Below are 15,010 nucleotides of genomic sequence, written 5' to 3' on the forward strand. Positions count from 1 at the left end.
CTGACCTCGTGTTCCTTGATCTCTCTTTGGATATCAGTCTTGTTTGCCTTTGTGTCAAACTCCTCAATCACTTCTTTCTTGATTGATTGTACTTTAGTATGGACCATATCTTTGACTGTAGAGACTAGTTGAGGAGTAGGAGGAGAATTCTTACATGAGTCCACAACCTCAGCAATTACTGCTTGCTTGCCAGGTCCCTCTAGAACTTGAATTCGAGCTTTTACTTTTGCCAGCTCAACCCTTAACTCTCCGATTGCTTGCTGCAAATAATAAATTTGTTCATGTTGTTCAATGATATGTCGTTTGGACTCTTCTTGCTGGTAATTGCGTCCATACGGAGATGGTGTCATGGCTGCAACTGTAGAGTCCCGAGTCCTGATAGTTGAGGGGGATTTGGAGGAGAGGGTGGGCCAATCCATATTGGCTATGTCTTAGAACTCCCTAGCTGAACCTAACCCCCGAGTTGGGTTGGGAGTTTAGCCCAACTCGGCGTTAGAAACCCTAGGGGCTTTACTGCGAGAAGGTATGGGTACGGGATGTACGAAAATGTACGAAAAAGGGTATGGAGAGCTGTACGGTGTTGTACGATGACTTGTACAGGATTGTACAGGGACCTATATGTGGATTGTACGGAGACCTGTATGGGACTGTACGAGATTGTAAGGGGAGTGTACGACGAGTATGGAGGGGTTACGGAGCTGTACGACGGGCTGTATGGAGAGGCTAGCAGAGAAGCTGAGCGGAGAGGTTAGCGGGGAGGCTAGCGAAGAGGAGAGGCTGAGCGGGAGAGGTTGGCGGGAGGGAGAGGCTGAGTGGGAGAGGCTAGCGGGAGGGAGAGGCTACCAAGGAGGGGCTGAGCGGGGAGAGAGAAAGAAAGAAAATTTATTAAAGTCTTCAGAAGACCGATGGGTCTACGAGACTGTGAAAATCCTGATACAACAAGCTGTGGTAGTGGAGCTACTAAACGAGCGTCCATACCAATGCAAAATGCAAAAATGCAAAAATGTAGAATGGTAGTACTTAGTCCTAAGTAGTCATGTCGATGGTCGACTATATATCAGTCTCAACATCGTCATCAATATCATCATCATCATCGGCAGCAGCAAGATATCAGGATGGATGAGGCGGTGGAGGCATGAAGTTGGCAATAGAGTGTTGTCGACCACTAAGAGGTGCGGTCCTAGCACGCCTCCTGGTTGTAGCTCTGCATTTGACTAGGGCTAGTGTGACCCCCGTCGGTCGGGCTTTGGCTCTAAAGAAGGAGGGGATGTCCCCAAGTGTGATCTGTGTGTCGACCCTCTGTCTGAGCTCCGGGTCACGGTCATGTTGAGGCCTCGTCTCATGGGGGTCCATGTGATCTAGCTGAAAGAACTCCGTGATAGAGCTCTGAGAGGGATCAGTCGAGGAAGAAGTCTGCTCATGTCTCTGTGCTCGAAGTATCCTCTCACGGTGTCTAAGTGTCTCATGAATGAAACCTGCCAAACACCGCTGGTTGGGGTAGGAGAGGAAACAGGCCAAAATCCCATAACTATCCCTGAAGAGGCAGTGTAAACGCCCTCGGATCTCATAGTACATAGGACACCTGAAGATGAAATGCTCCTCTGTCTCAACTTACTGCATGTCACACAGTGTGCATATGTGCATCTCCCTGGGTAGTCGCTCTGCTCTGTTGCTCTCAATGCGAAGTCTGTGTGAAGAGACCTAGGACTGCCCAAGCGAGATCCTCAGCGAGTGGGGTAGGTGAATGTGTGTGTATCCTAGTGGGTCAATGAAACCCTCCACTGTGATATGTAAGAAGTGATCTCTATAGAAGCTAAGCTTCACTGGGAGTTCACTCGATGCCAACCAGGTCCGAAATGTGTGTAGCTGTAGTAGATCCTCACGGATAACTTGGTTGACCTCGTGTGATAAGAGGGGAGAAAACGGAGCATCCATGCTGTACTGGAAGGGAGGTAGTCTATCCATGTGGAGCCCCAATCGCTCAAACCATCTCTCTGTACGTGCATACCAGCACCTCTGGTCTCCTCCTGCTGCAAGTGCCATAGAAGAGGATAGAGCTATCCATGGTAGCCTGCTACGCCCCGAGGTATAATCCCCATATTCCCTTACTCGGTACAGATATGTGATGACCTGAAATGCAGCATCTAGCTGTAAAGGGGGTGACCCAAACTCAGCCTGAATGATCTGGGGAGGAACGGAGACTTACCACGAATCATCCGTGATAACATGAGAACCTGTAGCCGCTCCACACGGGCCCACTCTGTATCTGACAAGTTTGGCCCCCAACAAGGGTTGCCGTACATCCTCGCTGGGTGAACCAAGGAGTCAAAAAGCAACCCCTTGGTGCGTGGATTCTGAAAGTGCGAGTGGAAGCACTGCCTCTCTAGTCTGGCCAATGAAGCATACCCTCTACTCAAGCGTGCCTGCATTGCGGGTCTCATAGTGAGGCTGGGTCTGGAGAAGATAACCCCAAGATTAGTGTATGATGAAACTATCTCAACAGATGACCCCGCAAATGTGAACTGCTCCTGACGCATGAGAGGAAGAAAGAGAAAAGGGGTAAGGGAAAGAGAGATAGAGAGAGAAATTGGAAGAGAGAAAGAAAGAAAGAAAGAAACGAAGTTTATTAAAGTCTTCACCTCTCCCTGGGTAACCGCTCTGCTCTGCCGCTCTCGATACGAAGTCTGTGTGAAGAGACCCGAAACTGCCCAAGAGCAATCCTCAGCGAGTCCGGTAGGTGAATCTGCATGTATCTTGGTGGATCAATGAAACCCTCCGCTGTGATATGTAAGAAGTGATCTCTGTAGAAGCCCAGCTTCATTGGAAGATCACTCGGGCCCAACCAAGTCCGGAATGTGTGTAGTTGTAATAGATCCTCACGGATAACCTGGTTCACCTCGTGTGATATGAGGGGAGAAAAGAGAGCATCCATGCTGTACTGGAATGGAGGTAGTCTGTCCATGTGGGATCCTAGTCCCTCAAACCATCTCTCTGTGCATGCATACCAGCACCGTTGGTCTCCCCCTACTGCAAGTGCCATAGAAGAGGATAGTGCTAGCCATGGTATCCTGCTACACCCAGAGGTGTAATCCCCATACTCCCTGACTCGGTACAGATACGTGATGACTTGAAATGCAACATCTAGCTGTAATGGGGGTGACCCAAACTCTGCCCGAATGATCTGGTGAGGATAGGATGGCTTACTACGGATCATCCGTGATAACACGAGAATCTGTAGCCGCTCCACCCTGACCCACTCTGTATTCGACAAGTCAGGCCCCCAGCATGGACTGCCATACATCCTTGCTGGACGGACCAAGGAGTCAAAAAGCAACCCTTTGGTTTGTGGATCCTGAAAGTGAGAGCGGAAGCACTGTCTCTCTAGTCTAGCCAATGAAGCATATCCACTGCTCAAGCGTGCCTGCATCGCGGGTCTCATAGTGAAGATGGGTCTTGAAAAGACGACTCTAAGATAAGTGTATGATGAAACTACCTTAGCAGGAGACCTATCAAATGCGAACTGCTCTTGGCGCATGACGGCTCGAGATGTATTGAAGATCATAACCTTGGTTTTACCCAAGTTGACCTTCAAATCATGAGACTCACAAAAGGATTGTAGTGTGTCAAGGTGTCTCTGGAGTCCCTCTACTGAGGAAGACAAGAGAGCCACGTCATCTGCGTAAAGCAATATCCAGATCAACGTGCCCGTGAGAGAGCAACCTACCCCCCCTGTGTCTGCATCTTTGTCTGAAGCTTGTCAATGTAGAGGCCAAACAAGGTAGGTGATAATGGACACCCTTGTTTGACCCCGATAGTGCTCATGATCTTGTCTGTCCATCCAGATCTTGCCCGGACTCTGCTTGAAACTCGCTCATACAGTGCCATGATAGCCCAAATGATCTCCTGGTTGTAACCCAAGTCCTGTAGGCGTCGTATGAGGCGGGCTCTCGGAACCGTGTCAAATGCCTTGCGGAAATCTACAAAGCAACTACAAACCCTCTTCTTCCGTGCCCTCGCCTCCTCGATGATACATCTGAGCGCGAGACTGTGGTTAATGGTCCCATGATCACGCCTGAAACCGGCCTGTCCTGCTGCTCTAAGTTCTCCATACTCCGCAAATCTGCTGACTTCAGAATCAAAAACTGATGCATAAATCTTGGACATGACATGTCCAATCATAATGGTCCTGTAGTTCTTTGGGCTCATGGGATCCCCTGCCTTGTGACTGGGTGAGATAGTGTTAACGGTCCAGGTGCATGGGAGCCCCAAACAAACATCTTTATTAAATAGCTTTGCTAAGATCGGGGCTACGAGGTTAATCCCATATGCAATGAACTCAGTGTATAGTCCCTCCTGTTCCTTCGCTCAACCATTATGAAGTTTCATTACGTGTCCAATCATAATGGTCCCGTAGTTCTCTGGGCTCATGGGATCCCTTGCCTTGTGACTGGGTGAGAAAGTGTTAACGGTCCAGGTGCGTGGGAGCCCCAAACAAACATCTTCATTAAATAGCTTTGCTAAGATTGGGGCTAGGAGGTTAATCCCATATGCAATGAACTCAGTGTATTGTCCCTCCTGATCCTTCGCTCGGCCATTATGAAGTTTCATTACGGCATCCTTTACCCCCCCCCCTAGTGAAGAGGGTGCAGGATGTGGGACGTGGCATATGTGAGAGGTTAGGGACTGGTTGATTTGGGATATCATAGAGTGTGCGTGCATAATCAAACCACACCTGAGTGTTAGTGAGTGGTGAGGGGGACCGTATGCAATGAACTCAGTGTATTGTCCCTCCTGATCCTTCGCTCGGCCATTATGAAGTTTCATTACGGCATCCTTTACCCCCCCCCCCCCCCCTAGTGAAGAGGGTGCAGGATGTGGGACGTGGCATATGTGAGAGGTTAGGGACTGGCTGATTTGGGATATCATAGAGTGTGCGTGCATAATCAAACCACACCTGAGTGTTAGTGAGTGGTGAGGGGGACCGTCCCTCTAGATATCTCTGCCAAAAGTCCTTAGAGTTGTTACTGAACAGAATGTTCAATAGCTGTTGCGACGCACGAAGTCAAGTTTCTTCTTGCATACCAGACGGCGGTACTCACGTAGCGTCTCTGGTTCATTCGGAAGGCTGTTTTTTGTTTTGAATTTGAGTTGACGGCGTAAAGCCTTACACTCATCATCATACCAGCTATTACAGGGTACGGCTCCAGGAGGTGGTGGATGGGTGGAGCGGGTGGTGTGGGGAAAGATGTGAAGTGTAGTGAGCGAGTGACTAGGGCAGCACGGTCTTCTAGTAAGGGTATAAAGTCAATGTATGCGAGAAGTATGCACAGACGGCCAGTTTAAGTAGGTGAGTGATCGCGATCAAAGCGTATATCATGGTAGGTGGAGTAAGAACTCAACAAGGTGGAAAGTGCTGTGTGATGGGGAGTAGAAATGCTAAAGAAAAGATAGGTATGATCAGCCCCTGGAGGGAGAGGTGCTACGGTAAAGTCAGTGATGCGAGATGTGAAGGCAAGGGACCTCATGATGTAGTCCACAACACTGGAGTCTCCCCAATGTGGAAAGCACTTGAAACCACCTGATGCGGGCCATCTATCAAGACCATTATAAATAATGAGATCATGCATTCTGCCAAGGTCTAATAGGGCCTGCCCATAGGATGTGAACGGTCCTCGTCTATTAGCCGAAACCCATAGCATACTTGCCTCCTCAAGGTCAATGTTTGGTAGCAGAGTGGAATCATCCCTGAAGTTGAGGAGTGGTGCATGACGAGCGCCTGTCCTCGTGTTGAAGTCCTCAAGTAGTAGGACGTCTTCCCGGCTAGAGAAGTCAACAATGGACTGATAAAGAGCAGCAAATGGGGATGTCTCATCCTCCCCTCGAATATCTTTGGCAAAGTGGGAGGTCTCCGGGGGAATTAGCAAGCTGCAATAAACAGATCCCGGCTGTCCATGTGCCGAATCTGGATCCAAAGAAACCTGGAATGTGTATCTCTGTGCTCCACTGAGATGGCCCCCAAAAGTGTGGATCTGTAAAGGACTGCAACTCCTTCTGACTCTCGAACCCCTCGTGTATCTCTCATCTCATCTCTGTAGGCAGACTTCCATGTATACCCGCTGACTACTAGTAGTGGGCGCTCTGGACTTTGATGTGTCTCTGTATAAAAGACTATGTCCTGACCTGTATAGGATTCCGAGAAGCTCCTTGGTTCTGACCATAAGGTACCATTATAGTTCTAGATGGTGCAGGATAGGGTCTCGGATGTCTCATAGACCCCACCTCCCTATGTGGGAGGAGAGGTGGGTCCTTGATGGGGGCCTGTAAGGAGTCGTCCATCTCGTACTACTACCCACTTCCCCTTCTTGCGGGCCTGATCCCGCTGCTGCAACAGAAAGCGCCTCTCCTCAATCTGTAGTGGAGTGAGGTCCTCATCCATGGAGATCGCTAGCTGGTCTCGTAAGGTTGACCTACGACGTAAAGCCGAAAGTCGTGCCTGAGCGTCATGGAACTGTATGATAAGGGGCTGCTCTCGGTTGGAGTCCCTCCCTATCCGCCATGCTCTCTCAATCCTGTGCTCAGTCGCCCCTAGAGTAGTGGCCACGAAGGCTGTCACATCTGCCATCGGTGTAGCCTCAGTGCGTTTGATCCCATGTACTCTGATGTTGAGAGCCTTACTGGCTCTCTGCTACTGCTCCAGGAGGGTAGCCGAAACGGTTACCCTTGCAGGTTCCCGTTTGACTACGTCGACCCATCTGGACGTCTCCTCGATGGCAGATTGCATGCTCGCAATGTGTGCCTCCATAACTGGGGTGCTCCCTGGGACTGTGCGTGTAGTAGTGACCTCCTGTCGGAGCTGCGAGATCTCCTGTCGGAGCTGCGAGATCTCCTGTCTGAGCCCCTGGATAAGATCAGCCTGGCCTCGGATAGCCTGAGACTGCTCCTGTATGAGACGCGCCTGCTCCTGGGTGAAGCGTGTCTGCTCCTGTGCGAAGCGTGACAGCTCCATCTCGCGCTCTCGGATGCTATGTACGTCTATCAGCAAGTTCTCCCAAGCCTCTGATGGGTCAGCTCGTCCGTGCCCTAGCGGAAACTGAAAGGACTCTGGCATGAAAGTGTGGGGATGAGATTGGAGGCTGGGTGATGACTGGGTGAGATGGGTGCGGTATGGAGATGATAGTGGCCTGGAGGAGGCGATCCCAGCCGGGTGTGGGAACGTGGGTTGACTGAGAGGAAGAGGGGAGAAAAAGGTCGAGTAGTGCGAAACAGTGTATGACGCCTCCAAAGTAGGTGTCAAAATCGGAGAGTGTAGGTAGCACGTAGGAGGAAGGAGGTGGGATTAGATAGTATTAGATGTCACATCAAAAAGTACATTGTACATGAGGGCAGGGTACTTATATAGTACTCCTTATCCCCTTTGCCCTCTCTATCTTCCAAACTCCTTCAAGTACTAATAATCCTATCCCCCATTAACTTGGCCAGCTTTTGGCCTTCATTACATTGGATGCCTTCTCCCTATCTAGTCTCAGGCTAGGCAGCCCCTGTTGGAGATATCATAGTCAAAGAGTGTGTTGGTATCTGTGTGAGTCTTGTGTGAGTGCCACGTGTCATCATGGGACTTATCCCATATGCACTAGGTGCTAGAGTGTGTGCGAGTAGCCTATATAAAGGCTTGTACTTCACTTGTCATGATATACTAGATGAATGAATGAAAGCCTTCATGGTTTCTACATTTGTGTACCACTTCTTCACTTCTAGCCTTTCTCTCTCACACACACATACACCATGTTTTTAACAGCCCCATGCTGTTAGCTCCTCTGCCTTTCTCTTTGTGACAATGTTGCACAGCATGTGAATGAGAAGAGGTCGATGATCGGCGCATGTCATACATAGTGGTGATCCCACTGGAAAGCTTACCCAGCTAGCAAAATAGAGCACTGAGCATTTTGGATGCTGTTGCAAACCGTGGGGTTGATCGTGCAGTTCTAGCAGGACTTATGCAATTGAATTTTCCATTCTTAAGGCATTGAGAGTTTGGCATGGTTTTGATCTTCTCAATCAGATGTGAGACTGGTTTAAATTAACATAGTTTTGTTCCTTTAAGAATACTCCGACTTCATTATTATGAAATTTAGATCCCTTTTTGACCCCAATGTATGGCAATCTTTTATTATTACTGCTTTCTGATAACAAGTTCGAAAGTTAATCGATAATAGTGTTAATATATTTGCTGCCTGTTGGATTTAGGTGGAGAAGAGGAAGAAAGATATGATGTTGTTGTTGTTGGGGGTGGACATGCTGGTTGCGAAGCAGCACTTGCAGCTGCGCGCATGGGTGCAAAGACCCTTCTTCTTACTTTAAATCTTGATAGAATTGCTTGGCAGGTGTGTTTCTTATCTACACATTAACAGGGAACATCTGGTTCTGGGTTGATAATAGCACAGACATTTATAACATCTCAGTATCAGTTCCTGATCTGCCTTTGTTAGTAACCTCATTATATAGGCAGGATCCTCAATTGGAACACCTTACTATCCATGTAGTACTTTTTGGTTGTGCCTTGACCTACATTACATCGAATGTGCAAACCATGATGCAGCAGATATGCATTATCCAGTGGTTTGTGTACTATGGATATTGAATGGACTTAAGGTTAAAGGCCTATTACTAGCAATAAGTTATATCATTGTTAGCCTCTGATTCTTTGATGTGATGCACTTGTCTCTTGAATCTTTAGCCAAAGGCGAGAGCCTTCCTATAGAGAGTAGCATAGTGGGTAATATGAGGAGAGGGAATGTGTTCAGAGACATATTAGAAAGTTGTCTTGGGTTTATAAAATTGGTCATCAATTTTCTAAATTTTAACAACTAAAAGAACACTTATGTACACTCTCACTTGAATACTAGAGCTTGTAATTATTGGAAGGTGGGAACTCTATTTTCAGTTGTGTGAGTAGGGATTGTACGGAAAACTTAGTGCTAGAAGGACGGGTATCACGTAGAGGTTTTAGAACCCAAAGGTATGTAATGATCAACGAGAGTGGCCTATTCCAAAGACATTTGTTTAAATTGCGTTGTTGAAGGAGGCAAGCTGCAATGGTTGAATGGGAAGATGTGTAGATGTGCGTTGAGGGAGGGGCAATAGTCCCATATGGCAAAGCAGTGAGGTGAGGATCCTGGGTAGAAAGAAAGAAAGAGAGCTAAGGGGTGGGGCCGCCAAACGGGCACCCACGCCCAAGGCTAGTAACGGACAAAGTGGGAGATCCCTGGCCATCGACCACCTAATCAACTATCAATCTGATTGAAAAGACCTGTGTATGTTGCTTGTGGGACCAACTCCAGCGGTCGGCTTAGGATAGACAAGATGAGATTTCCAAGAGTTGATCTGGATTTGGAGAAGGCAGGAGTTGTGGAGGGAGGGAATCAACAATGGAATGCTATTGGCGCTCAGCATGAGTAGTCTGTCCGGGTCCCTTCCTCTGCCTTTGTAATCTCCATGACACACCTCACTGTCTGACAAGTGCTATCGTCAATCTAGGTCTAGCTTTTTGTCTGGCTGCCCCAATATAATTTTTTAGATCTGTGCTGTCCCCATAGCCTCCTCTGATGTGTGCATAGGCTTTACATCTCAGAAGTACATGCTGTTCATTTTCTATTTCCCATGTGGGGCAGATTTTGTGGTATGAACGTAGGGGGGTGAGGCTGAATAGTAAGCTGAGCGACGTATGAGGATTACAGGTAGTGGTGAGGTGATACTAGTCAGAGGTGGCTAGCTATGAAGGAGAGGTGAGAGAAAGGAGGAGTAAAGTGGGCGTGTGTATGTCACCTCCGATGATGGCAACATGAGTGATGAATTTGGTGACGAGTCTATGCTAGCAAGAGAAGAGGTCGATATCGAGTCCCCTATCGAGGATGTAGCTGAGGTAGATGCTACTGAGGTGGAGTTCTTCTGTACAGCTGTGCTTCCGCTCCAAGCCCATTGTTGTTGAAGCGCTTGTTTACATGCTCGAGCTTTAACTGCTTTTGGTGATTCTAGTCTTCTTTCCTGTGCTTCTCCTTCTCATTGTTCTTATCTTTCTCTCCTTTTCCCATGTCGAATTAGTGGTGACTCGTTGCCTGTTTTGCAAGGGGGGCCCTAGGCCGGGGAGCATAACCCATGGTGGAGATCTTGCAGAACAACCCCCCCTTAGGGCAATCTAATTCAGCTCAGCGGAGGGGGTGGAGGTGTGAGGGAGGGGCTGGACATTGAGAGAGAGCTGCGAGAGGAAATGTAGGGGACGGAGAGGGGGCTAAGGGTGGCTGTAGGGCAGTGGGACGAGAGAGTTTAGAGGAGGGGGAGTAGGGCTGGGGCTAGAGAAGTAGAGCTAGAAAGAAAGAAAGAAAGTCTATTAAAAGTCTTTAGAAGACCAAAAACGATCTATGAGACTGAGAGAAACTGATACAATGAACTGATGGGTGGAGCCACTAAACTGGCATCAACACCCAGGACAAATACCAAATCCAAAATCCATAGTCCTGTCCGTAATGGTGTCGGTGCACAAAAGGAATAGAAAAACTCTCTAAGTAAAAGCCAGTGAGATTGTTAGCCCTAGGAGGGGGTCATCGGTGTGTGAGGCTGCAGTGGTGGCAAAAACTTATGATAGGGTGGTGGCGGCTGTCGAGATGTACAACCCGTTGAAGTCTCGTGGCTGTAGCTCTGCGGCAAACAGGTGCCATGGTCACTCCTTTGGTCGTGTGTCTGACCTAGTGAGCATGGTAGTGAGGTCCCCTAGCCTGATCTGCGCTTGAGTGCATGTCCGAGTCTGGCATGTCTCTGACTCTGGCTTAGGTCAACACGGCCACCGCCTCCGTGAGTCTTGCTAGTCAGCACTGTTTGGCTGGAAAAACTCAGTGATCATGCTCTGAGTGGGGTCTAGGTGTGTGTCAGGATCTCCCCAGCGTGCCCTGAGCAACCGCTCCCTTTGTCGTACAGCCTCATGAATGAAGGCTGCCAAGCATTTGTGGTCTGGGTAGGATAGGAGACTGGATAGAGAGCTGAAGCCATCTCTGAAAAGGCAGTGGTATCAGCGTGTGATCTCATAGTACACTGGGCACCTGAACAACAAAATGCTCCTTTGACTCGATCTCCTGGGAGTGGCACAAGGCACAGATGCGGCCCTCTTTGGGTATCCCCTCCGCTCGACCACTCTATACAGAGGCTTTGTGACGATACCCAAGAACTGCCTAATCGAAATCCTCAGAGTGGGGGAGGTGGATCTGCGTATATCCCAGTGGGTCAATGAAGCCATCCTCTGAAATCCGTAGGCAGTGGTCTTTGTAGAAGCTGAGCTTCACAGGAAGTTTCCTGGGTGCCAACCAAGTCCTGAATGTATGTAACTGTAGGAGATCCTCACAAATAACCTGATTCACCTTGTGGTATGTGAGCGGGATAGAGGGGGCCTTAACGCTGTACTTGAAGGGGAGTAGCCTGTCTATGTCGAGCCGATGGCTCTCAAACCATCTGCAAGTATGTGCATACCAATAGCTCTAGTCCCCCTCTGCTACTAGTGTCATGGAGGAGCATAAAGCCAACCAGGGAAGCCTATGTCGCCTTGCGGTGTAAGATCCATGCTGTCGAATGCAAGAGAGATACGTGATGACATGGAATATTGCATCAAGCTGTAGTGGGGATGCTGTCACGAGGAGGTGAAATTATGGGACTTTTGATTTGCGACTCTCGTAATTTGCGTGTGATTGCCTTGAGCCTCTGGGGCGCAAGGGTTCGGCCATGGGCCAGGACTTGGGGAATTAAAATTCCCTAGTGGGCCCTTGGAAATTGTGAATGTGCGCCCAGTTACTAGGCAATTAATTCCTAGGGCCAAAGTGTGCAACAGGGGGGCCAAAAGAGTGATGCAATTAAAAATTGCTAATTTTAGCACAGGACTCCAAAAAGAGCAGAGAGCCCTGTTTTTGGGGGCAGAAGGCCAAAATCAGTTTCAAAAGGAGCAGATCATCAGTTGGGAGTTGCCAGAGCTTGCCAGGTACTGCTAGAGCCAAATCGTCATCTGCCAAGAGCTTCCAGAGCCTGCCAGGGAAAATCGCCATCAGCCAGGGCCAGTCCCAGTGCATCCAGGGCCTGCCAGAGGAAATCACAGCTGATTTAGGAACCTGTTGCAGATTGCGATTTCAGCCAGGGTGTCTTCTTTAGATTGCAATTTCATCTCCAGGTCTTCCGGGTTGTGCCAGGTTACTGCGACCTGTTCCTGGGCTGTTCCAGGTGTTTCCAAGCTGTTCAGGCTACTGTAGAAGATTGCGATTTGCTTTTTCAGGATTTCAAGGCTCTGCAAGAGATTTCGACTTGATCTCTGGAGCTTTCTGGGTGTTGCTGCTGATATTGGTAACTTTTCCAGGCATAGGTGTTCTCTTCTAAGCTGCTTTTGGGACTGTGCCATGGCATAATCAATTTTTCTCTGCAGGATCTAGGGTTTTTCAGCCCCGGTGACCTATCTTCTGTGGGTACTGGGTAGAAGAAGGCTTGCTTTTGGCGTTCCTTGATTGGTTGCTGGCTAGTTATTGCGTTTGGGTTTCTTTCCTCTTGAAGAAAGGTTGATTCTTGCTGTTGGGCAATGGCCAGAAAGGCTATAGATTGAGGCAACCTGTTTGGAAGTGCTTTGTCGTTTGATTGCACCAGAGTTTGGCTGTTGAGGGCTTTGTCTTGCAGTTGTTCAGCCATGCCTGGCTGGTTGGGCACTTGGTTGTGCAATTGCAGGTGTGGCTTAGACAGTGAATGCTTTTGGGGTCTCTGTTTCATGCTTTGGTTGGCTGAGGACAGAGGGTTGTCTAGTAATTGGATGCCATTTCACCGTTTGGAGTTGAGTAGGGAAATACAGGGTGGGCTAGATGGGGAGTTTGCGGGCGTTGGTTTGCCTGTGGTGCAGCTTCCCAAAGACCTTTGTAATCAGCCGCTTGGCTTCAAATGAATGTTAAATAAATACCCAAGGGGCGCCAATGTTTGGTTCCAATGGGTGTCCTTGTTTCTGAGTAGGAGCGCTCTAGCTCCCTTGTGATTTAATCTATGGTTCATAATTATTTGTCAAATTATTGTGTATGCTACAATTAAGTGGATCCTACCACCCTTTATGTTGTTGAGGCTAGTTTCAGTGGTTGCGTTGCCGGGATCCACCAAACTTCTTCAAGAGGGGAGCGTGTGTGGTGGGAGGTGCAAAGGCCAACTTTATTTCTCTAGAGATGGCCGCGAGATCGGGCATTCGAGCCGAGGAGATGGAACTGAGCTGTGAAGCCGGTATGGCTAACCTGCAGTTCACCACTCGTGTCACACCTATCATAGGGAAGTCGCACTTGCATATTCAATCTTTCATGGACAGCGAAGACTTTTGTATTATGCCCCTTGTAGGTTGTGACGTTTTGTTAGGTATGCCATGGATGCATCATTGGGATGCGGTGATAGAAGCCAAGAAGAGAAAAATTACAGTTTCACATAAGGGGAAGACCCATGTAATTGATGCAAAATTAAAAGGGGAGTCTGTCCTAGTTGTAACAGCTTCTGCCATTAATTCTGTCATATTTATGCTTACATGGTTTTTGCTAGAGAGATACCCCCTGTAAATGAAGAGCATACTGTTTCCCGTTTGGAAAAACAAAAGGGCTGTTTTTTAAACTGAATTTTCAGATTGCTTTTCTAATGAGTTGCCTAGTGAGCTTCCACTAGAAAGGTCGGAGGGCCATGGGATTGACATCATACCTAGTAGTAGTTCACCCAATAAACCACCTTATAGAGTTAGTGCGGTGCAGCAGGAGGAGATCATGAACTGGGCTGATTCAGCCTAGTTCATCGCCTTATTGCTCTCCAGTTCTGTTGGTTCAGAAGAAGGATGGTTCTTGGCGCATGTGTATTGACTACCGCCCCTTGAATAAGATCACCATTAAGAATCGCTTCCCTATACCCATGATAGATGACATTCTGGATAGGTTGAAGGGGGGATCTGTTTTCAGCCGCATTGATTTGAAGAGTGGGTATCAACAGGTTCGCATACGTTCAGAAGATCTGCATAAGAGTGCGTTCAGGACTTCTTTTGGGTTGTATGAGTTTTTGGTTATGCCTTTCGAACTCACTAATGCTCCTGCCACCTTCAATCGTATGATGGACAGGATCTTTCGAGATCATAGAGCCTTCGTGGGTACATTCTTTGATGACATGATTGCGCTTTCAAAAGATGAGGAGGAGCATTGGAAGCATCTTGCGATTGTGTTTGCTGAGCTCAGGAAACATAGGCTGTTCATAAACCCCTAAAAGAGTAAGTTTTTCATGGCTGAGATTCATTTTTTGGGGCATATTGTTTCCAAGGATGGGGTTCTTATGGATCCGGCTAAAGTACGGAGTTGGCCACAACCAAAGAATTTGCACGAGGTTCATAGTTTCTTGGGTTTGTGTTCCTACTACCGTCGTTTTATCTGTCACTTTGCAGAAATTGCAGTCCCTATGCATGCACTTTCCAAGAAGGAAAGACCTTTTCAGTGGACACAAGCGGCATGGTCCTTCGTATTTTTTGCAATCAAGCTACACTCCAGAATACAGCCCTAAAACAGCACCACTCTAGGAAAGATAGTGCATCTCGCCTGACCACATGAATGACATCTTTATACTCATTGAAAATCTGTACCAATCTGCAAATGCCACTATAATATCGATTCTGAAATGTACTATATATAGATACATAGGAGAATCTGTTGGCATGTTGAGTACGAGGCATTTGGTGGGATGATTTGGGTGCTACCTCATGATTGGCTCTGCCACCAACTGTTCAGAGGCTAACGATGAGGAATCCTCATAGAGTGGTTATGCAAGGATGTTGTAGAGTGGTCATGTAAGGATGATGAATCCTTGTAGAGTGGTTATGCAAGGATTGTTGGAATTATAGATATAATTCAGCAGTGACCAATGTAATATAATAAGTTAGTTAGGGGCACTTTTCCCTCATTTTAGAGGTTTTTCCCCCTAACTGCAGTTAGTTCAC

The 15,010-nt window shown here is 48.0% G+C and overlaps 1 protein-coding gene across 2 annotated transcripts in view; it reads left to right on the forward strand.

The window, feature by feature from the left end:
- LOC147894937 (glucose-inhibited division family A protein) overlaps positions 1 to 15,010 on the forward strand; it is a 194,404-nt gene that overhangs the window by 33,995 nt on the left and 145,399 nt on the right. Inside the window, exon 2 of one of the 2 annotated variants that reach the window (XM_087383569.1) lies at positions 8,245 to 8,381. In XM_087383569.1, the coding sequence (XP_087239695.1) occupies positions 8,245 to 8,381 (137 nt within the window). Of the gene's footprint in view, positions 1 to 8,244; positions 8,382 to 15,010 lie in introns of those variants that run through there. The other variant, XM_087383570.1, reaches the window with a different exon arrangement.

This window comes from Dipteris shenzhenensis, chromosome 13 (assembly GCF_047967505.1).
Source record: "Dipteris shenzhenensis isolate YYH24624 ecotype China chromosome 13, Dip_SZ_1.0, whole genome shotgun sequence".
NCBI lineage: Eukaryota > Viridiplantae > Streptophyta > Polypodiopsida > Gleicheniales > Dipteridaceae > Dipteris > Dipteris shenzhenensis.